At 47.4% G+C, this 27,303-nt stretch overlaps 1 protein-coding gene across 2 annotated transcripts in view; it reads right to left on the minus strand.

Moving 5' to 3' along the window:
- Window positions 1-27,303, minus strand: part of SLIT3 (slit guidance ligand 3) — a 718,206-nt gene that overhangs the window by 59,458 nt on the left and 631,445 nt on the right. For both annotated transcript variants that reach the window (XM_027520392.1, XM_027520393.1), the window contains exons 21-23: window positions 8,343-8,411; window positions 6,380-6,451; window positions 5,508-5,579 (exon numbers count right to left, since the gene is read on the minus strand). In XM_027520392.1, coding sequence (XP_027376193.1) covers window positions 5,508-5,579; window positions 6,380-6,451; window positions 8,343-8,411 — 213 coding nt within the window. The remainder of the gene's footprint in view (window positions 1-5,507; window positions 5,580-6,379; window positions 6,452-8,342; window positions 8,412-27,303) is intronic.

The raw sequence follows: 27,303 nt of genomic DNA on the forward strand, positions 1-27,303 counted from the left end.
TCAGTCTGTGAGGCAGAGAGAGGCGCATTTCTGACAGTACCCCCGGGGTACTGGCATCCAGCCCGAGAACCTAATACCTACTATTGCATTTTTCAGTTCCCTGCATTGATACAGTCTCTATTTCTGTCTAAGGTAGTTTGAACTGGTTGTCTTTGCCTTCATTTGGGAAGGGATCTCATACACTGCTTCCTAAGCTAGGATTTACGGATGGTTCAGCTGATGCAGGGCCGGCACGCGGCGAGCCCTCCTTTGCGTCAGCCAGGATTACTGCAAACACTCTCCCAACTCCTCCGTTCCCTGTTCCGGGACACACTGGGGCCATTCTTCTCAAGGCATTACTCACCCAGGGTGGAAGCCTGAAGCCTTGCAGCCTATTGTTCCCAAGGGGCCCCACATGGGGTTCCAGCAGACACGGTGACTTCTGGCAGAGCCGCCCCAGGTGCCTTACCTCTCTGCCCATATCTTTCATGCCACCCCACTCTTTAATTCTTATCCCAGCCCTCTCTGGGTAGGAAAAAAAGAAATCTATTTTTAAAGAGGCCACATACCCTCCCCCGCCCCCAGTCTTCAAGAACAGTCTGAATTGCGAGGCAATAAAAATCGATGATAACCAGGACTTCCTGGTGGTCCAGTGGCTAAGACGCCGTGCTCCCAATGTAGGGGGCCCGGGCTTGATCCCTGGTCAGGGAACTAGATCCCACATGCTGTGACCAAAGATTCCACACACCACAACTAAGACCCCGTGTAGCCAAATAAATAAATAGATGGTAACCTACAATGGAGCAGGATGGAAGGTGGTGGACAGAGCACTAGGCTAGAAGCCAGGAGACACGGGTTCCAGCCTTGGTCCTGCTCCCACCTTATAACTAGTCAGCAGTCTCCACCCCTGCCCCCATCCCCAGAAGCCACACTCCAGCTGTGCATGGAGCTTCCTGTATACACTCCTCACACACATGCCCTTCCTGACTTCCAGGCTTGTCCAGAGAATTTATATTTCTCCTGCCTAGAATGTTCTTTACTCCATCCCGATTTAGGTGACTCCTTCTGACATTTCAGACTCAGCCTTCAGGACAGAAGTTAACAGCAGTGATTCAGACAGCAAACAGTCTTGGGTTCAAATCCCAACTTGACTCTCCTGGTTCTGTCACTTTGGAAAAGCTACTCAATCTCGCCAAGCCTGTGTTTCCTCATCTGGAAAATGTGGATAACAGTGGAACATTCTTCCTAGAGTTGATGGGAAGAGTGAATATGATGATGTAATAGAAGCATCTAGCCCAGTGTGCAGTGCATAGTCAGGGTTAAGTAAATGTCAGCAGTGAGAACTGTTTTTAAATCAGAAAGTCTCGCTGGTGACCAGCACTGGCTGCGTGCCTCTCTCGTACTCCTGTGGCTCTTTTACAGGCATCACCCAGCACTGCAGTTGCTCTGCTTCCCCTTTAGACTATGTGTTCTCTGAAAGCATAAACTGCTCCCTTCACTATTTCCACCCCCTTCCTCCCAGTGTTTAGCATAGCATTAACTCACAGAGGGCATTCAGGAAAGAATGAATAAATGAATGAACTTGAGCAAGGCATCCAACCTTTCTGAATCTGTCTCCTTGTCTTATAAATGAACGGTTTGGACAGGATAATTTCTGAGACTCACTCCTGATTTCTAAAACTCATAATTAAACTTATTTTTTTTTTTTTTGTGGCACCAAAAAGGGCCAAACTAGGACCATGGTTTGAAGGTCACTAGGAGTCCCCTTTTGGCTCTCCAGGACTGTCTGATATTTAATATCTGGTCACCAGCCGGGGACTTCCCTGGTGGTCTAGTCGTTAAGACTGCACACTTCTACTGCAGGGGGCAAAGGGAACTAAGATCCCACATGTCACACGGCCAAAAACTAGGAATATGGTTGTCTGGGAAGGGAGTGAGTTCTTGGTCTCCGAGGGTAATCAAGTAGAGGGCAAATGGGGCCCTTCCCAGAGATGTTGCACGGAGGGTCCATACAGTGACCTGACAGGGAAGAACAGCCCTGGGTGCATGCGCAGCAAGCACAGGGACCTACTTCAGGGACAGGAGCTAAAAATACAGAGGATGATGAATGACAATAGCCCGCTCGCTCCCTCACAAGCCCACACTGACACAGTCCTCCCGGCGCTGAATCCAGGTGGCCCTCCTGCGACTGGGGATGACAGCTGGGACCACACGCACGCATGTGGCTCGGCGTGGGGCAAAGATCAGGGAACAGGCGGATCCCCAAGGTCTAGAATGTCTGGGGGGAAGTTCTCTTCCAGCTATTTTTAGATTAGGAGTCAGGTAGGAAAAGCATATTTTCACACAATATTTTGTACTCCAAAGCTCCTTGACCAACGTACTATCTGAAATATATTCATATCCACCTGCCAACACACACACAAACTCCGTCTCTCACCTCGCCTCTCTCTCTCCCCTCTCTCATAAATGTCAGGTCTTTCTTCCTGCTTTCCAGAACACTTTTTAGCCTTTTTCTATAGCTAGACCTTGCTGCTCATCCTCCTCCTTCATCCCAAACTGCCAGTATCCCTGGGTCTCGGATCATTTCTGAAATTTTAATCAAATTAATGAAATCCTTTAGATATGAAAAAGGAATATACAAATGTCCACAAGCAGCTACTGATACTACAATTACTTATTTTAAAAACCCTATCTGGGACTTCCCTGGTGGCACAATAGATAAGAATCCATCTGCCAAGGCAGGGGACACAGATTTGATACCTAGTCTGGGAAGATTCCACGTGCCTTGGAGCAACTAAGCCTGTGCACCACAACTTCTGAGCCCTCACTCTAGAGTCTGTGAGCTGCAACTGCTGAGCCCATGTGCTGCAGCTACTGGAGCCTGTGCCCCCTAGAGCCCGGAAATGACTCGATGTTACCAAGTTAGCCTTCGATGGTTCTCTTCATTCACCCATGCTCCGGTATGGTCCTGTGTGGTTATCAACATTTATCAGTTATAATTGTAACATATACACAAATTAGGTTTATTTTTTCACATAATACTGTGTAGTAAACAGGCTCCCACTCTGGTCTCCAGTTTTCCTCTTTACCTCTTTTAATAATTGTACTTCATCGACTGGTTGCACCATGCTTTCCTTATATATTCCCACTATGGCCCTTCTGAGTAATATTTAAAATTTAGGTTAAAAATAACAGTGCAACTAAGATCTTAAGGCAGAGAACCTTTCTCTCTTTTTGGATTATTTTTTCGTAAAAAATTCCTAGGTGCCCAATTACTGCAAGAAAGGATACAAATATTGTAAAAGAAATGTAGCCCATAAACATTTAATTTTTCCTGCTTTGGCCCTTATGCAGACGGTTGCTCCCCACTGAGGTAGGCAGTTTGGATGAGAGCCTCTAAGATCCCCGTTTCTGTACGAGAGCCCATCATTCTAAAATGATGCTGCGAAAAGCCTACGCGTTCTGAATTCAAGAGGCAAGCATAAGTGTGCTGGACGTGTCTGTGGACTCCTGGTGAACTAACGACAGCTCTGGTCCTGGGATGACACCAACGAGGTGCTGAGGAAGCAGGAAATCCTGGGCAGGGGGTGCTGTGCACCCCACCACCCTGGTTGACAGACAGATGGACACGTTAAGCTGCCCCAACCAGAATGGCTCTAATTATGAACACATGTACACAGACCCCACTGAGATGGTGGGTTCCACCCTGGCAGCCCATCTATGCCCAGAACTAGAAGACTGGTGGTGGTGGGGGGTCAATAAGCTGGGATTGAGGGGTGGTGGGGGAGCAGGTCCAGCCGTAGCCCCGGCCAGTGAGACAAGCCCAATTGTATTCAAGTTGAAACAGGGAAATGGTTTTGCTGATGTTTGTATTCTCCAGCTCCCTTGAGAAGCTGGATAATAAATAAGTGACAATAACAGATTGCACACTGTCAGCGCGGGTACTTTTTTGCCCCTAGAGAATTGATCTTTAATAACAGCACAGATGACATGTGGTGGGACTTGTCGCTGACACGGGTGTTTTGTGGGCCTCAATAAATCACATCAGCTTGGAGGCTCATGAACGGACCCACTTGTTGGGTGCTGTCTGCTGACCATTACTGGGTCCCGGGAAGGATCCTGGGGCTCTGAGTCAGAAGGCTTGATTCTGCAACCTCCTGATTGCTGAATTTTGGTCCAGTGATGTTACCAATCAGGGCCTCAGTTTTCCTGTCTTTAAAATGGGTATAATTCCCTCACTCTCACAACATTGTTTGCAGAAGATTCCGTGAGGCAATGACCACAAAAAGTCCTGTAAAATATGGCTCTGACTATTATAGTTGTAATAGTCCAAAAGGGTAAGAAGTTGATAGGTTTTGGAGCAGAGTGTTTGGCATCTCTCTTCTCACAGGAACATCATTCAAAGGATCCTCCCTTGCCAAGAAAACAGGTGCAACACGGCAAAGCACAAAAATCAGGCGACAAAGGGCCCAGGGCGAGGGGTGGCAGTGAGGTGCCACTCCTGCTGTTGCAAGTGTTGATGTGAAAACAGCCATAACAAATGCATATAAAGTGTTTCTCATGGACGGAGCTGTGCTGAGTGCTTTACACACAGTATCTCATTTAATCCTCATAAGACTGTGAGGCAATTGCCCTCATTACCTGATTTCATGGATGAGAAGACACACATCTGGGGAGGGGCAGAGCCATGCCTGGAAACCAAGGGACCCTATGGCCATCGTGCCTTTGCTCAGAGGTCACCTGCCTCAGCTGGCTGTCCCCTACCCGTGCATAGCCCGGCCAGGCTACGGAGCTAAGTGGGGGGAGGCGGGGCGTTGGTGTGGAGGCTGCTGACTGCAAAGCTCAGTTCAAAGGAGCGAGACTGCTCAGCCCTGCAAGAACACAGAGGGGAAGCTGGGAGGGCCAGGTCTCTCCATTTTCCAAGAGCGTATATAGAAGTCAGAATTGATAGGAAAAAACTTCATTATATTTCAATATTAACAACTGATTAAAACTTTGAAGAACTCTGTGAGTCGACTCCATTCCAAACAGACAGCTGTGTGTGCACGGGCCCTGGCCTCTGGCTCCCAACTTGGGCTCACTGAGGCAGGAGCTCAGTTTCCTTGCGGAGGTTTGCATTGTTAACATGGCCCTTCTGAAGCCAAGGGGACCGACTGTGAAATAATGACCATCAGAAGAGAGGCCGAGTGCTGCCTACTGGGCTCTGCTGGGATGCGGAGTATAACCACATGTAACTACAGATCCTAATCCTTGCAAGGGAGGTGCTACGGATCCCGTTTTGCACATAAAGAAGTAGGAACTCAAGAGGGGTTAGTGATGTGCGCCAGGTTGCTCAAGAGGACGTGAGCTGGAACCAGGAACGACTGACTCCTAAGCATGAGCTCTCTCTGCCCCATGGAACAAATTTTGAGTGTTGGGTGGGGAGGGATGTGGGCTTTGAGTAAAGGCAAGCAGGGAATAGGAGTGCTCAGTCCCGTCTGCCGTTACCAGCGAAGTGTAAGTCAAAGGCGGCTCACTGGGGTACTCACAGCACTCGGAGGGACCGCAGCCCGTTGAAGGAGTGGACGGGGATGCACCGCAGCCGGTTGTAGCTCAGGATCCTGTGGAAAAGGACACACAGGCTCTGTTGGTCCCTCCTAGTCTCAGCTATTGGCGCATGCATGAGTCCACACTGTGCACCAGCCAAAGCAAACAGTTTCTTTACCTTCTCCAATGTAATAAACTGGCAGAAAGCACCCTGAGGATAAGGGAAGAGAAACATCCCCTGCCACTCCAGGAAGCTCATGGTTTCATCTCCCCATTTCCTCAGAGGCTCCTTAGCAGGCTGGCTCCCTGGCCAACTTTGCTGTCATCTCCCTCTATTGTCAAATGGTGAGTGCTCACAGTGCACAGAGCTAATGGGCAATAAATGGGTCTGAAAGTGAAGTTGCTTAATCGTGTCTGACTCTTTGCGACCCCGTGGACTGTGGCCTACCAGGCTCCTCCGTCCATGGGATTTTCCAGGCAAGAATACTGGAGTGGGTTGCCATTTCCTTCTCTAGGAGATCTTCCCGACCCAGGGATTGAACCCAGGTCTCCCACATTGTAGGCAGACGCTTTACTGTCTGAGCCATGAGGGAAGTCCAAATGGGTCTGAGCAAAATATAATTGAGTAGGGAAAATTCACAAATCACAGAAGGTATTGCAGATATGAACTTCAGAAGCAATTAGGGGCCAACCCCTTTCTACCTGCCCACAGTTATGACCTGTGTCACTTCCCTTCTGATGATGAAGGTCTGCCCTGTGCTGGGTCAGCCACCGTCCTGAGGGTCACTGGAGCAGAGCACATAAGCCTGAGGGACACGGGAAGAACACACTTTGTGCCAAGCCCATGTTAAACACAGTAGGTCTCTGTACTCACAGGGTAGAGAGGTGAGACATGTTGCTGAAGGTGTAGTTGGTCAGCATGCCGATGCTGTTGTTGCTCAGGTCACTAGGAAAAGAAAACAGAAGGGTCACATTGTACTGTTAGTTGCGTGTGAAGGGGGTCTTCACACTTCCACTCATGCACATGTGCCTTCCAAGCATCCATCTATTCATTCATTCACCCACTCACCCATCTCTCCATCCACCCATCTTCCCACCTCATCTCATGTTTATCCACCCATCCATCCATCTACCTGTCCATCTGCCTATCCACCTATCTTCCAATCCATCCATGTATCCAGCCATCCATCCATTCCTCCATCTTCCTATATGTCCATCAGTCCATCTGTCCATTAGCTCATCCATCCATGTGTCCATCTGCCCATTCATCCACGCATCTGCCCATCTGTCTGTCCACCCATCTGCTCATTCACTGAGCTGTCCATCAGTCCAACCTTCTGTCTGCCTATCCATCCATCTGCCCAACCCATCCATCCACTCATCTATGCATCCTCCCATCTGTCCATCAGCCCGTCCATCCATCAGCCCATTCGTCTGTCCATCTACCTGTCCACTTCTCTGCCCATCCATCCATCTATCCACCCATCCATCTATTCACCTATCCACTCATTAGTACAAATGTTCATTTTTAATTGAAGATTTATTCAATCAGTCATTCAAGCAACTGCCATTTATTCATTCATCCATTTATACAGCTGTCTACTCATCAGATTTATTCTACCAGCAAAACATAACACACAAGATAACAATTTCTTCTTGTTCTAGAGCTTTTTATTCCCCTTGATCAATTCTTGCTTTCACAGTCCCTCCACCTTCCCTCTCTCCCAGCATTCATTTTTTCCCATCTTATCACATTCTTTCTTAGAGGGAATGAAGTTGGTGGGAGTGTGATCCTCTGCCAACTACAAGCTCCAGCTTCTCACCAGGGATACATATCCAGAGCAGCGGTTTTCAGCATCAGCTGTACATTAGCATCACCTGGGGAGTTTTATGTCCTCCGAGACCTGAGTTTCATGGCCAGATATTCTGATTTAATTAGTCCAGGGTGGGCTTGAGCATCAGTATTTAAAACAAAACCTAAAGTGTTGTGATGATTCCTATAATCTGCTGAGGTCCAGGGCCATTGCTCCAGGGCTCCCTGCCCCCTTAGCACATGGGGCATCTTTCAACTACCACTTGCCCAAGGATCCCGCTTGCCCTCCTGGCAAGGCAGTGAGGCTGTTGAGAGACAAAGCTCATGGACCAGCCAGCTTCCCGAGCCTCACTCATGCCTAGCAGCCCTGCTCCTCACTCAGGGGTTTTCCTGGGTTTTGGCAGACGTGGAGACAGTGGCAACTCCCACCTGAAGGAGTCTCAATTTGAACTATCTCCCAGGGTCGAGAAGATGCCCTGGAGAAGGAAATGGCAACCCACTCCAGTATTCTTGCCTGGAAAATCCCATGGACAGAGGAGCCTGAAGGGCTACAGTCCATGAAGTCACAAAAGAGATAGATGTGATTTAGCGACCATACAACAAACACCTTAGAACATTCACTGAGTAACTAAAGAAGTAGGAAGAAGAAAAGGCAAATTTATGCTTTTGGCCATCCTGAGTGCAGCCACTGCTTGCAAGAAACTGAAGACTAAGGGATCTCAGGAATTTAATTGGGAGCCTGGAAGGTCAGAGGCTCCGAAGGCAAGGAGGGAGGTGACACAGGTGGCTACCGAGGCTGGGCTCTGGGTGCTTCTGTGCGCAGTCCTCACTGGGTGAGGCCCAGCCTATCTGGTTGGCCTGTTCTTCCTAGCTGTCTCCTGCTGCTCCAACCAGGGGTAGAAGGGCAGGAATGCCCCAACGGCTGCAGTGCCATCCTCCCCTTCCTCCGCACCCGTTTCTTAAGCTCCCCTAGGAGAGAAAACTAAACATCCCACTGATGTCCCACTGATGCGGGGCTCCTTACATGAGTGTCAGATGTCGGAAGCTGGATAGCTCCTTGGGCACGGCTGTTAAGTGGTTTCCTTCCAGGTACCTGAAAGAGAGGTGCAGAGTCATGCTGGGCAAAGAGAGGCCTGCTGTGATTTCCCAGGCTGGACTGGGTCTCTGTTTTGCTCTCTCATAGTTATTTCCCACCCACTTCAAAGCACAGACTACATTTGTCATCTAATATTTATTTGCATGATTGTTCAACTAAGGATGCTTTTCCACTGGGCTGCTAACCTCCATGATGGCAGGGCTCTTGTCTAGATCTCTTCAAGAAAATTAGAGATAACAAGGTAACATTTCATGCAAAGAAGGACACAATAAAGGACAGAAATGGTATGGATCTAACAGAAGCAGAAGAAATTAAGAAGAGGTGGCAAGAATACACAGAAGAACTGTACAAAAAAGATCTTCACGACCCAGATAATCACAATGGTGATCATCAACCTAGAGCCAGACATTTTGGAATGCGAAGTCAAGTGGGCCTTAGGAAGCATCACTATGAACAAAGCTAGTGGACGTGATGGAATTCCAGTTGAGCTACTTCAAATCATGAAAGATGATGCTGTGAAAGTGCTGCACTCAATATACCAGCAAATTTGGAAAATTCAGCAGATGCCACAGGACTGGAAAAGGTCAGTTTTCATTCCAATCCCAAAGAAAGGCAATGCCAAACAATGTTCAAACTACTACACAATTGCAAGGATCTCACACGCTAGCAAAGTAATGCTCAAAATTCTCCAAGCCAGGCTTCAGCAATACGTAAACTGTGAACTTTAAGCTGGATTTAGAAAAGGCAGAGGAACCAGAGATCAAATTGCCAACATCCGCTGGATCATCGAAAAAGCAACAGAGTTCCAGAAAAACATCTACTTCTGCTTTATTGACTATGCCAAAGCATTTGATTGTGTGGACCACAACAAACTCTGGAAAACTCTTAAAGAGATGGGAATACCAGATCACCTGACCTGCCTCTTGAGAAATCTGTATGCAGGTCAGTAAGCAACAGTTAGAACTGGACATGGAACAACAGACTGGTTCCAAATAGGAAAAGGAGTACATCAAGGCTGTATATTGTCATCCTGCTTATTTAACTTATATGCAGAGTACATCATGAGAAATGCTGGGCTGGAAGGAGCACAAGCTGGAATCAAGATTTCCAGGAGCAATATCAGTAATCTCAGATATGCAGATGACACCACCCCTATGGCAGAAAGAGAAGAATAACTAAAGAGCCTCTTGATGAAAGTGAAAGAGGAGAGTGAAAAAGTTGGCTTAAAGCTCAACATTCAGAAAACTGAGATCATGGCATCTTGTCCCATCACTTCATGGCAAATAGATGGGGAAACAGTGGAAACAGTGGCTGACTTTATTTTTGGGGGCTCCAAAATCACTGCAGATGGTGACTGCAGCCATGAAATTAAAAGATGCTTACTCCTTGGAAGAAAAGTTATGACCAACCTAGACAGCATATTAAAAAGCAGAGACATTACTTTGTCAACAAAGGTCTGTCTAGATAAAGCTATGGTTTTTCCAGTTGTCATGTGTGGATGTGAGAGTTGGACTGTGAAGAAAGCTGAGTGCTGAAGAATTGATGCTTTTGAACTGTGGTGTTGGAGAAGACTCTTGAGAGTCCCTTGGACTGCAAGGAGATCCAGCCAGTCCATTCTAAAGGAGATCAGTCCTGAATATTCATTGGAAGGACTGATGCTAAAGCTGAAACTCCAGTACTTTGGCCACCTGATGCGAAGAGTTGACTCATTGGAAAAGACCCCGATGCTGGGAAAGATTGAGAGCAGGAAGAAGGGGATGACAGAGGATGAGATGGTTGGATGGCATCACTGACTCAATGCACATGAGTTTGAGTGGACTCCGGGAGGCGGCGATGGACAGGGAGGCCTGTTATGCTGCGGTTCATGGGGTTGCAAAGAGTCGGACACGACTGAGCAACTGAACGGGACTGGACTGGAGGCCCCAGACAGTATACAGAGCGGCACACAGTAGGTGTTCAAGAAATCATTTGTTGAATAAAGCACGCACATTGTACCTGGCCCTCACAATACCCTTACGTGGCAGGGATTTACAGATTCTGACAGAAGTTCAGAGAGGTCACAACGTGAGCAATGGCTGAGCCAGAACTTGAACCCAGGCCTCTCCGACTCCAGTCTTTACCACAGTTCCCTCTGGCTTCTACTTAGCTACTGGAGGGTGTGGAGAGCTGAGTCAGGATTCACTTTCAGAACCCTAATTCCATGTTGAGCATCTCTGATGTGCATCTCAAAACTGAGGGAACAGGCATTTACCTGAAACCCTGGGCATGGTCCGCAGCAGGATGACCACACAGGAAGGGCCAGGGTTCAGAATGAGGGTGCATCAACAGGAGACTCCTCTTGGACAGACAGAGGCTGAGCCTAGACCTGCCTGGACTTTGGGGTCCTGTCCCACCCTGCTCATCAGACACAAGAGTGTGGCTGAAGACAGAGAAGGCAGTCTTGTTTGAGGATGAATCACAAAGGGCCCACGTACCCTCACACTACCCTTGAGAGGGGACGTGGGCCAATTCATTCATTCCCACCCTTGCTGTAAACCCTTTTCCTTGAGATTCCTGCTGCTTTAAGGACAAAATAGCAAAACTTTTCAGGTGGTTTTTAATGCCTGCTCTGATCTCTTTGCAGCCAAATATGGAGAAGCTCTATACAGTCAACAAAAACAAGACCGGGAGCTGACTGTGGCTCAGATCATGAACTCCTTATTGCCAAATTCAGATTTAAATTGAAGAAAGTAGGGAAAATCACTAGACAATTCAGGTATGACCTAAATCAAATCCCTTATGATTATACAGTGGAAGTGAGAAATTGATTTAAGGGCCTAGATCTGATAGATAGAGTGCCTGATGAACTATGGACTGAGTTTTGTGACACTGTACAGGAGACAGGGATCAAGATCATCCCCATGGAAAAGAAATGCAAAAAAGCAAAATGGCTTTACAAATAGCTGTGGGGAGGCCTTACAAATAGCTGTGAAAAGAAGAGAAGTGAAAAGCAAAGAAGAAAAGGAAAGATATAAGCATCTGAATGCAGAGTTCCAAAGAATAGCAAGAAGAGATAAGAAAGCCTTCCTCAGCGATCAATGCAAAGAAATAGAGGAAAACAACAGAATGGGAAAGACTAGAGATCTCTTCAAGAAAATTAGAGATACCAAGGGAACATTTCATGCAAACATGGGCTCGATAAAGGACAGAAATGGTATGGATCCAACAGAAGCAGAAGATATTAAGAAGAGGTGGCAAGAATACACAGAAGAACTGTACAAAAAAGATCTTCATGACCCAGATAATCACGATGGTGTGATCACTGACCTAGAGCCAGACATCCTGGAATGTGAAGTCAACTGGGCCTTAGAAAGCATCACTATAAACAAAGCTAGTGGAGGTGATGGAATTCCAGTTGAGCTATTTCAAATCCTAAAAGATGATGCTGTTAAAGTGCTGCACTCAATATACCAGCAAATTTGGAAAACTCAGCAGATGCCACAGGACTGGAAAAGGTCAGTTTTCATTCCAATCCCAAAGAAAGGCAATGCCAAAGAATGTCAAACTACCACACAATTGCACTCATCTCACATGCTAGTAAAGTAATGCTCAAAATTCTCCAAGCCAGGCTTCAGCAATACGTGAACTGTGAACTTCCAGATGATCAAGCTGGTTTTAGAAAAGGCAGAGGAACCAGAGATCAAATTGCCAACATCTGCTGGATCATGGAAAAAGCAAGAGAGTTCCAGAAAAAAATCTATTTCTGCTTTATTGACTAGCCAAAGCCTTTGACTGTGTGGATCACAATAAACTGTGGACAATTCTTCAAGAGATGGGAATACCAGACCACCTGACCTGCCTCTTGAGATATTTGTATGCAGGTCAGGAAGCAACAGTTAGAACTGGACATGGAACAACAGACTGGTTCCAAATAGGAAAAGGAGTACATCAAGGCTGTATATGATCGCCCTGCTTATTTAACTTCTATGCAGAGTACATCATGAGAAACGCTGGGCTGGAAGAAGCACAAGCTGGAATCAAGATCGCTGGGAGAAATATCAATAACCTCAGATATGCAGATGACACCACCCTTATGGCAGAAAGTGAAGAGGAACTAAAGAGCCTCTTGATGAAAGTGAAATAAGAGGGTGAAAAAGTTGGCTTAAAGCTCAACATTCAGAAAACTAAGATCATGGCATCTGGTCCCATCACTTCATAGCAAATAGATGGGGAAACAGTGGAAACAGTCTCAGACTTTATTTTTGGGGGCTCCAAAATCATTGCAGATGGTGACTGTAGCCATGAAATTAAAAGACGCTTACTCCTTGGAAGGGAAGTTATGACCAATCTAGATAGCACTTTCAAAAGCAGAGACATTACTTTGCCAACAAAGGTTCGTCTAGTCAAGGCTATGGTTTTTCCAGTAGTCATGTATGGATGTGAGAGTTGGACTATAAAGAAAGCAGAGCACCGAAGATTTGATGCTTTTGAACTGTGGCATTGGAGAAGACTCTTGAGAGTCCCTTGGGCTGCAAGGAGATCCAACCAGTCCATTCTGTAGGAGATCAGTCCTGGGTGTTCTTAGGAAGGACTGATGCTAAAGCTGAAACTCTAGTACTTTGGCCACCTCATGTAAGGAGTTGACTCATTGGAAAAGACTCTGATGCTGGGAGGGATTGGGGGCAGGAGGAGAAGGGGACGACAGAGGATGAGATGGCTGGATGGCATCACTGACTTGATGGACGTGAGTCTGGGAATTGGTGATGGACAGGGAGGCCTGGCGTGTTGTGATTCATGGGGTCACAGAGCGACTGAGCGACTGAACTGAACTGACTGAACCGATCTCCTGGGTGAGTTTCCCTTGATATAAAGCTCTCAGAGTTTTTTCTTCTCTCATTAATACCTCCAGCTGTTGCTGTTCACTGATGCTCTGCCTGCCTTGGGCTCCATGAAGGCAAACATTGTGTCTATCTTTTTCTAGACCAGGACTTCTCAACCTGCAGTGTACACGTAAATCACCTGGCATCTTCCTAAAAGGCAGATTCTGATTGGGTAAGTCTGCCATCAGGCTGGAGAGTCTGCGTTTCTGATAGGCTCCTGGGAGATGGCGGAACTCCTGGTCTACAGACCACATGTTGAGTAATGAGGTGCTAGCACGCTGCCAGGCTTCCAGTAGACCCATCACAAAATGAATGAATGGGACAAAATAGGGTGAAACAGGTACAGGTGAATTTGTCAATGCTTCCCAGGTAGCTCAGTGGGTAAAGAATCCACCTGCAATGCTGGAGATGCAGGGGACACAGGATCAATCCCTGGGTCAGGAAGATCCCCTGCAGGGAGGGCATGGCAACCCACTCCAGTATTCTTGCCTGGAGAACCCCATGGACAGAAGAGCCTGGTGGGCTATGGTCCACGGGGTCACAAATAGCTGGAGACAACTGAGCAAGCAGCATGCACATGCCGGTTTGTCAATGACCAAATGGGGCTTAGCTTTTAGGACAAGTTGAAATGGGTAGTACCATAATTTAAGGCCAAGTGACTTTATCCCCCTGACTGGCCCCAAGGGATCCTCACGGCACAGAACACTAGGGAGGGCCCCACATGGTCTCTGGTCGCCACGGCATGTTGGGTTAATGTCCCTTTGATCCTCAGTTTCTGCTGTGTATCTATTCTGTGCTGAGAACTCCACTAGATGCTGGGGAGATACAAACATGAACCAGACCCCATTTCTGCCTCTGGAAGCTTGCCCATCTGCTTAAAATTCAGCCCCCCCCCCACACGCCCCCCCCCCCCAACACGTGGTCACATGCACACACACATTTAGATTCTGCCCTCAGGCAGAGGAGCTAAGACAAACGTATTCACTGATGTCGTTATTTATTCAGGCAGAAATATTTACTGGGAAACTGAAATGTACCAGGTACTGTATATACTGGGGAATAAGGCTGAGGTGGTGCCTATTTTCTGGCATTTAAAAATTTAACATGTGTATGGGGTCATGGAAGAGGTGAAGGGGTTGAAGGAGAGACAGAAAGACACACACACACACAAAGTAATGAATATTACAAGCTGCAATGTGTGCTCTAAAGGAAAGGAACAAGAGAATGCCACCGGCTTACTGCAGAAAGACGCAGCCAAGGATGTGGTGCCCACGGGAGCGTAAAGCCTGGGGAGGGCCCTGAAGCTGAAGGGAAGAAGGTGGGGGAGGACAGTCTGCGGTGGGGCAGATCACAAGGCAGTCAGTTCATCCACCTGTCAGAACGGCCACTACGAAACAGGCCAGGGACTTCCCTGGTGGCCTAGTGGTTAAGAATCCTTCTGCCAATGCAGGGGACATGGGTTCAGTCTCTGGTGCTGGAAGATTCCACATACCACAGGGCAACGAAGCCCGTGTGCCACAACTGCTGAGTTGAAGCACTGCAATGACTGAGAGCTCTTCGCCTGTGCTCTGCAACAAGAGCAGCCACGGCAGTAAGTCTGTGCACCGCAGCCAGAGAACAGCCCCTGCGTGCCGCAACCAGAGAAAACCTATACACGGCAACAAAGACCCGGAGCAGTCAAAAATTAATTAATTAAAAATTGTAAAAAAAAAAAAAAAAGTCAAGAAACAACAAGGGTCAGAAAGATGTGGAGAACAGGGGTCACTCGTGTGTGCCCAGTTGCTCAGTTGTATCCAGCTCTTTGCCATCCCATGGACTGTAGCATGCCAGCTTTCTCTGTTCATGGGATTTTTCCACTCAAGAACACTGGAGTGAGTTGCTTTTTCCTTCTCAAATGGATCTTCCCGACCCAGGGATCAAACCTAAATCTCCTGCATTATCAGGCAGGTACTTTACCATTGAGCCAAATTAAAAATAGAATTACCATACATTCAGCAACTCCACTTCTGAGTAGTTATTGAAAGAAAAGAGAAACACTGATTTGAAAAGATACGGGTATCGATGGGCACAGCTACCTTCTTTACCACAGCGAAGACACGGAAGCAAATTAAGTGTCCACTGACTGGTTATGGATGAAGAAGAGGGGGTATGCATACACAAGGGATACTGCTGCTGCTGCTGCTAAGTCGCTTCAGTCGTGTCCGACTCTGTGCGACCCCATAGACGGCAGCCCACCAGGCTCTGCCGTCCCTGGGATTCTCCAGGCAAGAACACTGGAGTGGGTTGCCATTTCCTTCTCCAATGCGTGAAAGTGAAACGTGAAAGTGAAGTCACTCAGTCGTGTCCGACTCTTCGTGACCCCATGGACTGCAGCCCACCAGCTCCTCCATCCTTGGGATTTTCCAGGCAAGAGTACTGGAGTGGGGTGCCATCGCCTTCTCCGCAAGGGCTACTACTCAACCATAAAAGGGTGAAATTCTGCCATCTGAGCAGCATGGATGGACCCAATAGATATTATGTGATTAAAAGAAGTCAGACAGAGAAGGCCAAAAACTATGATTTCACTTAAATGTGGGATCTAAAAACCCAAACAAACAAAACAGAAACAGACTCAGAGATGCAGAGAACTGGTGGCTGCCAGAGGGGAGGGACGCTAGATGAAGTAAGGGAAGGGGCTTAGGGGACACGCATTTCCGACTATAAATAAAAAGTCACGGGAAGGAGATGCACAGCATAAAGAACATAGTCAATAATATTGTATATGAGGATGGACGGTAAGTGGCCTTACTGGGGTGATCATTTCATAATGTATAAAAATACCGAATCACTGTGGTATACACCTGAAACTAATACAGTATGTTAATTATCACTCAATTAAAAAATCCAAAAAAAAAAAAAAAAAATCCAAGCCTGGGACTTCCCCGATGGTTCAGTGGTTAGTACTCCACATTCCCTTTGGGGAAGAATGGATACGTGGACATGTGTGACTGAGTCCCTTTGCTGTTCACCTGAAGCTATCACAGCATTGTTAATCGGCTCTACCCTAAAGCAAAATAATATAAAAAGAAACTCCAGACTCAGATCAAGCAGAGGGCTCAGGTTCGATCCCTGGTCGGGGATCTAGATCCCACATGCCACAGTGAAGATACTGTGTGCTGCAACGAAGACCCAGCGCGGCCAAGAAACAAAACGTAAAACCACCCTCCACCTCAGACAGGAGCCCCGAGGTGGCTAAAGAGAGACACGTGAGAGTCCAGTCAATCTGAAAGGAAATCAGTCCTGAATAGTCTTTGGAAGGACTGATGCTGAAGCTGAAACTCCAATACTTTGGCCACCTGATGCAAAGAGCTGACTCATCTGAAAGGACCCTGATGCTGGGAAAGATTGAGGGCAGGAGGAGAAGGGGACGACAGAGGATGAGATGGTTGGATGGCATCACCGACTCGATGGACATGGGTTTGGGTGGACTCTGGGAGCTGGTGATGGACAGGGAGGCCTGGCATGCTGCAGTCCATGAGGTTGCAAAGAGTCGGACATGACTGAGCGACTGAACTGACTGACTGAAGACAGTTAAAATCCAAAGTGCAAGGAGAGCCCATGATTGCAGACAGGTGCAGGGGCTGGTATTTGGGGAAACTTCCCGAATGCCTCTTCCCCAGCATCACCTGCAGGGCATTTACAGTCTGTGGACACTGACCCTGCCCCTCATCAGGTGATGGCAGCGGAGAGGCAGGCAGGTGAGATGAGGCTTCCAGCTTTCTCTGCGGGGCAGGGCGGCTGTGGGGTGGTGGGATCCCGGGGTCTGCTCACGCTGAAGGAGGGGAGACAGGCTGCACTGGGCCACCCCCGCTCCCCTGCAGGAAGTGTTTTGTGGATAGTGTGGCACAGAGGGAAGCTGGGAGGCAGGAGCTGGGTAAGTGAGCAAGGGTGCTGCAGGCGCTGGGCCAGAGGCCGTCTCTGCTGGAGGGAGCCAATGAGCCCTCAGGGAGGGCGAGGCTGGGGGGAGTCTGGCCTCGCCTGGCAGTGATCTCCCACCCTCTTCTTCAGCTCAATCTCTCACTCTCTTCAGTTGTTTTGCTACAATTACTTAGCAAACTCGAGGCATCTAAGATGAAACCCAGACTAAGATACCCAAATACTCCAAGCCTCCTTGCTGGGGTCTTTACAGTAGGCCCTGGGGCTGGCACATTGGAGGGTGGGCCTATGGCTTGGGTTTGCTGTGTGGCTCCGGGAAAATTACTTAACCTGTGTTATCTTGTCACAGGTAACACAGTGACAAGACTAACAAAACCGAAACAAACCTCACCAGCATTTGCTGAGATGTGCACCACAGTGCTTTGGGATAGAGACTCTGGTCTATTATCTCATTTGTCCTCTGAAGCTGGGGGTGTGAATGTGTGTCTTGCTGGGTACTTTTGTCCATTTTGTTGGTGAGAACACGAAGGCTCAGAGAGGTGAGCAGGAGGTGCAGAAACCAGGATCTGCTGGACTCTGGAGCCTGAGAAGTTGCACTACGTACTTGACCTCTCCACTCTGTCCTCTTATTTTCAGTTTTGGCCACCTCAGCCCAACAGGCTATGTTCGGCCTGATAACACTGGTCGGCTCGGTCAGTGGCCCTGGTGGCGTCCGTACGCTGCATGAAGCGGGGTTTTGCCAATTTTGTTTCCTGCTATATCCCATAGTGTAGTGTTCAGCTCATGGTAGAGCCTCCAATATTTGTTGAATGAATGAATGTAGAGAAAGGCTGTCGATAGGACCATAGTCAAGGAATGCCCTGAGCCCAGCCCATTTCGGTGGGTAGGGCAGGCCATGCTCCATAAACACGCGCATCTGCCAAACAGCTGAAGAAACACATGAACGACCACTGGGATCTGGGGGTGCCGACAGTACCCTCACCTGTCAGAGAGAGGTTCAGGACCCTGCAGGATGGGCAACATGACAGATGATGCTGGGCCCTGGAGCCCACCACGCCTGGCCCCTGGGTTCCAGCCTGGCTCTGGGCAGGACTGTGTTGATTGTTTCAGCCTCTCTCCCTGCAAAATGTCCTCTGTCTCCCATAGCTTGTTGGAGAAGAGCTACCCAACTTAGCCCAAATCCTGCAAAGCCTTCTATGGTCTGTCCTGTGTCAGTCAGGATTCTCCAGAGAAAGTGACCAATAGGGAATATGACCATATTATATGCACACATACACATACGTGGAGGGAGAGGGGGATGAGAGAAGTTATTTTAAGGGAGGTCAGGCAAGCAGAGTTAAAGCAGGATTTTTATGCTATAATCTTGAGGCAGAATTCCCTCCTTTCCAGAAAACCTCAGTTTCCTTTCTTAAGGCCTTCAGCTGATTTTGTGAGGCCCACCTCCACATTAGAAAAATAAGAATGGCATTAAAACATGTGTAATATCATATAAGAAACAAATCGCCAGTCCAGGTTCGATGCAGGATACAGGAAGCTTGGGGCTGGTGCACTGGGATGACCCAGAGGGATGGTACGGGGAGGGAGGTGGGAGGGGGGTTCAGGATGGGGAACACGTGTACACCCGTGGTGGATGCATGTTGATGTATGGAAAAAGCAATACAATATTGTAAAGTAAAAAAAATACTACTAATAATAAAAAAATTAAAAAAAAAAGAAAAATAACCTCCTTTACTTACAAAGTACACTGATTGTAGATGTTGATTGTATCTACAAACTGTCTTCATAGCACCATCTAGCTCATGTTTGCTCAAACAACTAGGCACCACAGCCTGGCCAAATTAACACATGAAATTCACCCCTGTAGCCCCTGCCTGCCTCTCTGGTTCACCTTACAGCAAACTCTCCTTTGACCTCTGGTTTGACCTCTGCTGACCTCACCCCTCCTGGAACACCCCCTGCTCTGTCTGGTGGGCCAGTCAGGTCTTTGCACCTGCTGGCCCCTCTTCTCCCCCCGTCTGGTGAATTCACACTGCCGCTAAGACCGCGGCTCAAGCACTGCTTCCCTGACACCACCCAGCACCCCCACGCTGACTGGCATTGTCCTTTGGTTGACTGTGAAGATGGGGGCAGAACGCTGTCTCTTTCGCTCACTGCAGTGTCCCGCATGCTGGCAGACAACAGTAGATGCTCAGGAAACCTCGTCTATGTGATGAAGACCCCAGAACTCCCAAGGCGTCACTGCAGTTGGCACTGTGGAGCTGAGTGGGAGCTGTGAGGGAGCTGTTTTAAGTACAGAATATCCCTGGTGATCTGGCACTGAGGCTCAGAAGATGCAGAATCAAAAGGTTTCCCTTAAGAAATGCAGATGCGGTTGTGTGGGAAAGTACTCTTTGTAGCAAGCCCTTCATGAACACTCTGAACTCCAAAGTTGCCTGTAGCCTGCAGCCTGGGCCCCAGAGGGACCCTTTAGAAGACTGCACTCTTGCCCTGCCAGCCTTAGAACTACCAGAGCATTTCCAGCGGGTCAACCTCTGCATTGATCTGCATTTAAATGCTCTGTTTCAGCCCCAGCACTAGCGAAAGCACACATCTGCCGCGCATGAAAATCCACATGGAGCTCTGTCAAATGGATGGTTCCCCATCTCTACTCTGAGCTTTGTGGTGCTGATAAGGGCTCCTCGGAGAACTCTCGGACCTACCGTATCACGGTGGAGGATGAGGAAGGCGGCCACCTTCCAGGAACCCCAACTCTAGACCAGGAGTCCATAGGGGCCCTCTGAGTGAGCATAGGCAACTCAGGAGTCAGGAAGCTGAGGCTCATATCTTGGCTCCACTAGCTAATAGCTGTGTGACCTTGGACAATTTACTTACCCTCTCTGAGTTTGTGTCGCCTCATCTGTAAAATGGGGTTGATAACTATTTCACCTTGAAATGACTATGATGATTAGATGAGAGTTTTTGTGGAAAGCCTTGGAGCAGTGCCTGGCTCCAATACCTTTGAATTGTTCAGTACATTTTGAACATATAGAGAAGAAGATAGAAGTGTTAGTTGCTCAGTTGTGTCCAACTCTTTGCAACCCCATAGACTGTAACCTGCCAGGTTCCTTTGTCCATGGAATTCTTCAGGCTAGAATACTGAGTGGGTAGCCATTTCCTCCTCCAGGAAATCCTCCTGACCCAGGGATTGAACCCAGGTCTCCCGCACTGCAAGCAGATTCTCTACCATCTGATTACATATGTATATACCTCACCTCTCCGAGCTTGCATTTCACCTGTTTCCACATGCAGATATATTCATACATACACATGTCTGTCTCCCCGTCCGACAATACATTTGATTGCTGAAAGATAGATAATGATCCCCTGGCTGCCTATTCTCCAGAGTCTGCTTCCAGAGTAATATTTCTAAAATGAGAATCATATCATGTCACTTTCCTGTTTAAAAATTGCTCCTTGGCTCTCGCGTTTCTCCTGGGATAAAGAGGCAGCCCTCCACACAGTCTACAAGCATGCACACAGCCCTGCTCAAGTTTCCAGGACGCACCAACCCCTGAACCACTCTGTCTGCGGCATCTCTTGGTCTTCTCAGTTTCTTGACTTTAAGATCTTTCCTCCTTGGGGGTCTTCATGGAACACTTTCTTCCTACTCCTTCCTGTCCTTTGCTTTCCTGGGAAACGCTACCCCCATACCTGAAAGCCTGATTCACTGGGGAGCTTCTGCACTGTTTCTCTGCCCGCTGCTAAGTTTCTGACAGCAGGGGTCTTATCCATCGTGGAAGCTGCTGTGTTCCCAGCTTCCGCAGTGGGATCTGGCATAAGAAACTCCACGACCACGTGACTGAGCAAAGGGGGCTTGCTCAGGCCTCCCTCAGTCCCCCTCTCAGATGGCTGTGCCTGCCTGCCGGCTGAGAAGCGTCTTCTCCTGCAGTCATCTGCTGAGGTCTCCTCTGGGCCAGGGTCTGTGCCAGGACTCCTGCGTGCCGCTGTGCCCATAGCCAGTCTGCTCTCCAAAGATGCGGTCAGCTCCCTCCAGCTGGCTGTAGGCAATTTCTGCCCCTCTTGCTGGGCCAAATAAAGGCAAGGACACAGTCAGAGTTGAGCAGCTGCTTTAGAAAGTGCTCAGAGGAACCTGCCCAGGACAGGGGGTCACAGAAAGCAGCAGCCTCTTCTTGGGCAGCAGCTGGCGTTGCTAGCGCAGGTCCAGCTGTCAGGACGGACCCAGCTGGAATCACTGACAGGTCCCTACTGCCTCACAGCGGGAATGCTGTGCCTGCCCTCTCCCTGCTTGAATGCAGGTGGCGGGTCCCCAGGAGACTGTGGCTATCTTCTGCAAATGCCCAATAAGCTGGGCCACTGGGCTGGGCACACAGGGACCTGTGCTTCTGCTATACCGGAGTATAGTGGCTCAAGGATGGGTCTGTGGATCAGACAGATCTGGACTTGTGTTTATGTTCTGCTGCTTCTTGGCAGCATCATTTTACAAAATTATTCAGGGACTTCCCTAGTGGCCCAATGGCCAAGATGCTGTGCTCCTAATGCAGGGGGCCTGGGTTCCATCCCTGGTTGGGGAACTAGATCCCACGTGCTGCCACTAAGAGTCCTCATGTGGCAATGAAGTTCCTGCGTCCTGCAACTAAGATTCAGCACAGCCAAATTAGAAAAACAGAAAAAGCAAGAAATTATTCAGCCCTGCTGTGTCTCAGTTACCTCATCTGCAAAATGGAAATAAGTCCTACATGCTGCCTTGTCGGACTATGGGGAGGATTAAACGAGATCACATCTGAAAAGATCTGGCACAAGTAAAGCTCTATAAATGACAGCCCTGGTGGATTTTACACAGTCAGGGCATTTTTCCTTGCTTTCCTAATGGTTTCAGTGGGCAAAACTTCCTGGATTCCTCCCTGGTCCAAAGCACATCTGTCCACGCTACTCATCTGTGCTCACCACTTGGCTCCTCCTCCTCCTCCTTTTTTTTTTTTTTTTTGTTTTGGCCATACCATGCAGCACTTGGGATCTTAGCTCCCTGACCGGGGATTGAAACTGCGCCCCCTGCATTGGAAGGTGGATTCTTAGTCACTGGACTGCCATGCCATGGAAGTCCCTTTTCTCCTGGTTTTGCATGCATATCCATTACCTAATTAGGTTGGAGATGAGGAGAAAGTTTCACCTGAGCTACCTGCTGTACCCCAGACCCCCATCCTCTAACCCCTCGGAGTTGACCAGTGCTGGGCTAGGTCCTTCAATCAATGCATTCTTGTCATCGCCTCCTGCTGCATTCACTCCCTAAGAGCTGTGTCTTAGCCCTGTGCCCTCCTGGTCGAGCTCCGGCCCTTTTAAGTCTCCTGTCAGTGTGTGTGTGCGTGTGCGTGTGTGTGCGTGCGTGTGCTTCTGCACTGCTGTCCTGCTTCCCATGATCCCTCAGATCCCATCTCCCTATAGAAGTCCTTTCTTTCCACAGTTGAGATGGGGGAGGTAGATCATCCCTCCCTTCCTCTCTCTGTGGGATGTCAGCGGTAGGAGACCAAGAAAAAAATCAGGTCCTCCTACCAAAATTATTAACAACACTTCCTTGATACTGACCAGGAGTGGACCATGCACGAACTCCCTCTACCAGCACTAGATTCCCATCCTCCTCTCTAGCCCTTAGGAAGATGTAGGCTTGCAAAGTTTGTTTCCAGAACCAAGAAGGCCTGATGTTAGTAACATTCCTGTAAGTGGAAGCAAGCCGATTTTAGGTATAAGTTTTCTCAGACTGGTAAGTCTGAGTCTAAAAAGTTCATGGATGGAGTAACAAAAATTTCTGAAGCCAATGAGTCTCCACCTTTGCAGAGAGTATTTGAGTCAGTGACCTTGGCAGCTCAGATGCCCCACGCTTGTTTCTGCTCTGCTTGTTTGTTTTCGGCAGCACTGCGTGGCTTGTGGGATTTTAGTTCTCAAATCAGGGACTGAACCTGGGCTCTGGCAGTGAAAGCACCAAGTCCTAACCACTGGCCTGCCGGGAAATTTCCCTGCTCTACTTTTAATAAGACTTCTCAGGAGTGCTTTTAAATCAGGAACTCCATGCTGACTTCTAATGGGTGGCTGTCTGCATTCTTTGCCTGATAGTATGTAACAAGCTGAGTGGTTCTCAAAGTGTAGTCCCTAGACGCCTATGTGGATCCTGCTTCAGGGGTCTATGAGGCTAAAACAACTTCTGCGATAAGATTAAAACATTGTTTTCCTTTTATGTTGTGTGAGTAAAAGTGTTGGCACCTCAGGGTGAACTAAGGCAGCGGCACCAATGATATTAGTAGTCACTAATCTACACCTCCGGAGGTGGTGATGGACAGGGAGGCCTGGCGTGCTGCGATTCATGGGGTCGCAAAGAGTCGGACACGACTGAGCGACTGAACTGAACTGATTCTACACCTCCATGCCATTTGAAGGTCAAAAAACAAGGCCAGTTTCACTTAAGAATGCCCTTTTGGAAGCAGTAAAAAGTTATTAATTGAATTAAACCTCGACTCGAGCACACAACGTCTTAGTGCTCTCTGTGGCCACATGGGAGGTGTGCCTGAGGCCCTTCTGGGCTACAGGAAGGACAGTAGTTTTCTGGGCTACAGGAAGGACATTAGTGGTCTTGAGGAAAAGCACCTGGGAAACTGAGTTGCAAGCAGGACTGCTTTTTTATTCTTTCATAAAACACCATTTTAACTTACACGAATGACTAGCAAACAGATGATTCAGAGTTGGGTATTTAGTAGACAGTTTCTTGACAATGAAGAGAGTGAGCCTGGCACTTCAGGTAGAACAACTGACAAGACTTTGTGGAAGATGAGAAAATCTGAGCTTCCACATGAAAATTAAAAATTTAGAAAGCTTGTAACTGCCACCCAGGACTTAAGAGGGTCCCCTTAATTCAAGACTTTCCTGATGAGGTCAGGGACGACCATTAATGGCTATCACATTTTTTTTTTATATTGTATAACGCCATGTGTCAACATTGAGAAAAATCTGCAAAACTGAGCAAAGCAATATTTTCCAAATGACCAGTGTGTTATAAGAACATGAATCAGGGGGAAAGTCACATTCAAAATGCAAGACAGATCAGTGGATTTTAAAGTAAAAGTATAAAGAGCCCATTGATATGGTTTCGAGTTTCACACTACAACCAGCCTTTAAGAAATGACCACCACGTACTGGGTACATGTCAACCAATGAAGTTAGAACACACCCTCACCCCGTACACAAAAATAAACTCAGAATGGCTTACAGGCTTACATATAAGACAAGACACTGCCAAACTCCTAAAGAGATCACAGGCAAAACATTCCCTGATATAGATTGTACCAATGTTTTCTCAGGTCTGTCTCCCAAGGCAATAGAAATAAGAACAAAAATAAACAAATGGGATCTAATCAAATTTATAAACTTTTGCACAGCAAAGGAAACCACAAACAAAACGAAAAGACAACCTAAGGACTGGGAGAAAATAATGGGGAGAAGATATTTGCAAATGATGTGAATGACAAGGACTTAATTTCCAAAATATACAAACAGTTCCTATATTTCAATAGCAAAAACCCAAACAACTCAATTGAAATATGGACAGAAGACCTAAATAGACATTTCTCCAAAGAGGATACAAAGATGGTCGAGAGACGCATGTAAAGATGTCCATCACCTCTAATTGTTAGAGAAATGCAAATCAAAACTACAATGAGTTACCACCTCACACGAGTCAGAATGGCCATCAGTAAAAAGTCTATAAATAATGAATGCTAGAGAGGGTGTGGTGGAGAAGGCGATGGCACCCCACTCCAGTACTCTTGCCTGGAAAATCCCATGGACGGAGGAGCCTGGAAGGCTGTAGTCCAAGGGGTCGCTGAGGTTCGGACATGACTGAAGTAACAGCAGCAGCAGGAGCACAGAGGGTGTGGAGAAAAGGGAGCCCTCCTACACTGTTGTGGGAATGTGAATTGGTACAGCCAGTGCTGCTGCTGCTGCCAAGTCGCTTCAGTCGTGTCCGACTCTGTGCAACCCCATGGACGGCCTCCAACCAGGCTCCTCTGTCCCTGGGATTCTCCAGGCAAGAACACTGGAGTGGGTTGCCATTTCCTTCTCCAGTGCATGAAAGTGAAAAGTGAAAGTGAAGTCGATCAGTTGTGTCCGACTGTTAGCGACGCCATGGACTGCAGCCCACCAGGCTCCTCCGTCCATGGGATTTTCCAGGCAAGAGTACTGGAGTGGGGTGCCATTGCCTTCTCCGGGTGCAGCCACTATGAACAACAGTATGGAGTTTCCTCAGAAAACTAAAAATAGCATTACCAGCAATCCCACTCCTGGGCATATACCCAGACAAAACTATAATTCAAAAAAGATACGTGCTTCTGTGTTCATAGCAGGACTATTTACAATAGCCAAGGCATGGAGACAGCCTAAGTGTCCACTGACAGATGAATGGATAATGAAGATGTGGCACATATATCCAATGGATTACTACTTAGTCATTCAAAGGAATGAAACCACGCCACCTGCAGCAGCATGGATGAACCTAGAGATTACCACACTGAGTGAAGTCACAAGAGAGAGACAAACGCCATGTGATGTCACTTATACATGGGATCTAAAATAGTACACAGAAGAACATGTCTATGACACAGAAACAGACACACAGGCACAGAGAACAGATTCGTGGGTGCCCAGGTGGGCGTGGGGAAGAGAAGGAATATGAGGTTGGCATTAGCAGATGCAGACTAGTATAAATGGACTGGATAAGAACAAGGCCCTACTATGTAGCATAGGAAACTATATTCAATATCTTGTGATAACCATAATGGAAAAGAATATGAAAAAGAATATATATATATGTATATATAACTGAATCACTTTGATGTACAGTAAAACTGAGCGACTTCACTTTCACTTTTCACTTTCATGCATTGGAGAAGGAAATGGCAACCCACTCCAGTGTTCTTGCCTGGAGAATCCCAGGGACGGGGGAGCCTGGTGGGCTGCCGTCTATGGGGTCGCACAGAGTCGGACACGACTGAAGCGACTTAGCAGCAACAGAAATTAACACAACACTGTAATCAACTATGCTTCAATGAAATTCAAAAGAAAAAACAAATGACTACTATGCTGTTTTGATATATTATCAGAGAAGAATGTTCACAATTATTTGAGAAAGCTACCAAAATTCTTTTTCTAACTACACATCTGTGTGAAGTCAGATTTTCTTCTTATAGTTCACCCAGAACATATCACAACAGAGTGAATGCTGAAGCAGATATAATAATCCAGTTTCTTCTATGACATTTATAAAACATAATGTCATTCCTCACAATGAAATTTCTTTTAGTTTGTTTTCACAAAAGTATGCTTTTTATAGAAACATGTGATGGTATATTGTTGTCATTTTTAAATGAAATTAAAATAAATATTTTAAAATATAATTTAAACTACAACTACTCAGTTGTAGTTTCCAATATGGTACATATCAATAGATAAAACCCACATAGAAACACTGGTTCTTAGAGTCCCGGAGGCTTCTACAAAATGGAAAGGGGTCTTGATGGCGGTGAAGAATCTGCCTGCCAAGGCAGGAGAGGTGGATTTGATCCCTGGGTTGGGAAGATCCCCTGGAGGAGGAAAAGGCAACCCACTCCAGTATTCTTGCCTGGGAAATCCCATGGACAGAAAAGCAGTGGCCACAGGACTGGAAAAGGTCAGTTTTCATTCCAATCCCAAAGAAAGGCAATGCCAAAGAATGCTCAAACTACTGCACAACTGCACTCATCTCCCACGCTAGTAAAGTAATGCTCAAAATTCTCTAAGCCAGGCTTTAGCAATACATGAACCGTGAACTTCCAGATGATCAAGCTGGTTTTAGAAAAGGCAGAGGAACCAGAGATCATATTGCCAACATCTGCTGGATCATTGAAAAAGCAAGAGAGTTCCAGAAAAACATCTATTTCTGCTTTATTGACTATGCCAAAGCCTTTCACTGTGTGGATCACAATAAACTGTGGACAATTCTTCAAGAGATGGGACTACCAGACCACCTGACCTGCCTCTTGAGAAAATTATATGCAGGTCAGGAAGCAACAGTTAGAACTGGACATGGAACAACAGAC

Source organism: Bos indicus x Bos taurus, chromosome 20, assembly GCF_003369695.1.
Source record: "Bos indicus x Bos taurus breed Angus x Brahman F1 hybrid chromosome 20, Bos_hybrid_MaternalHap_v2.0, whole genome shotgun sequence".
In the NCBI taxonomy this organism is placed as follows: Eukaryota; Metazoa; Chordata; class Mammalia; order Artiodactyla; family Bovidae; genus Bos; species Bos indicus x Bos taurus.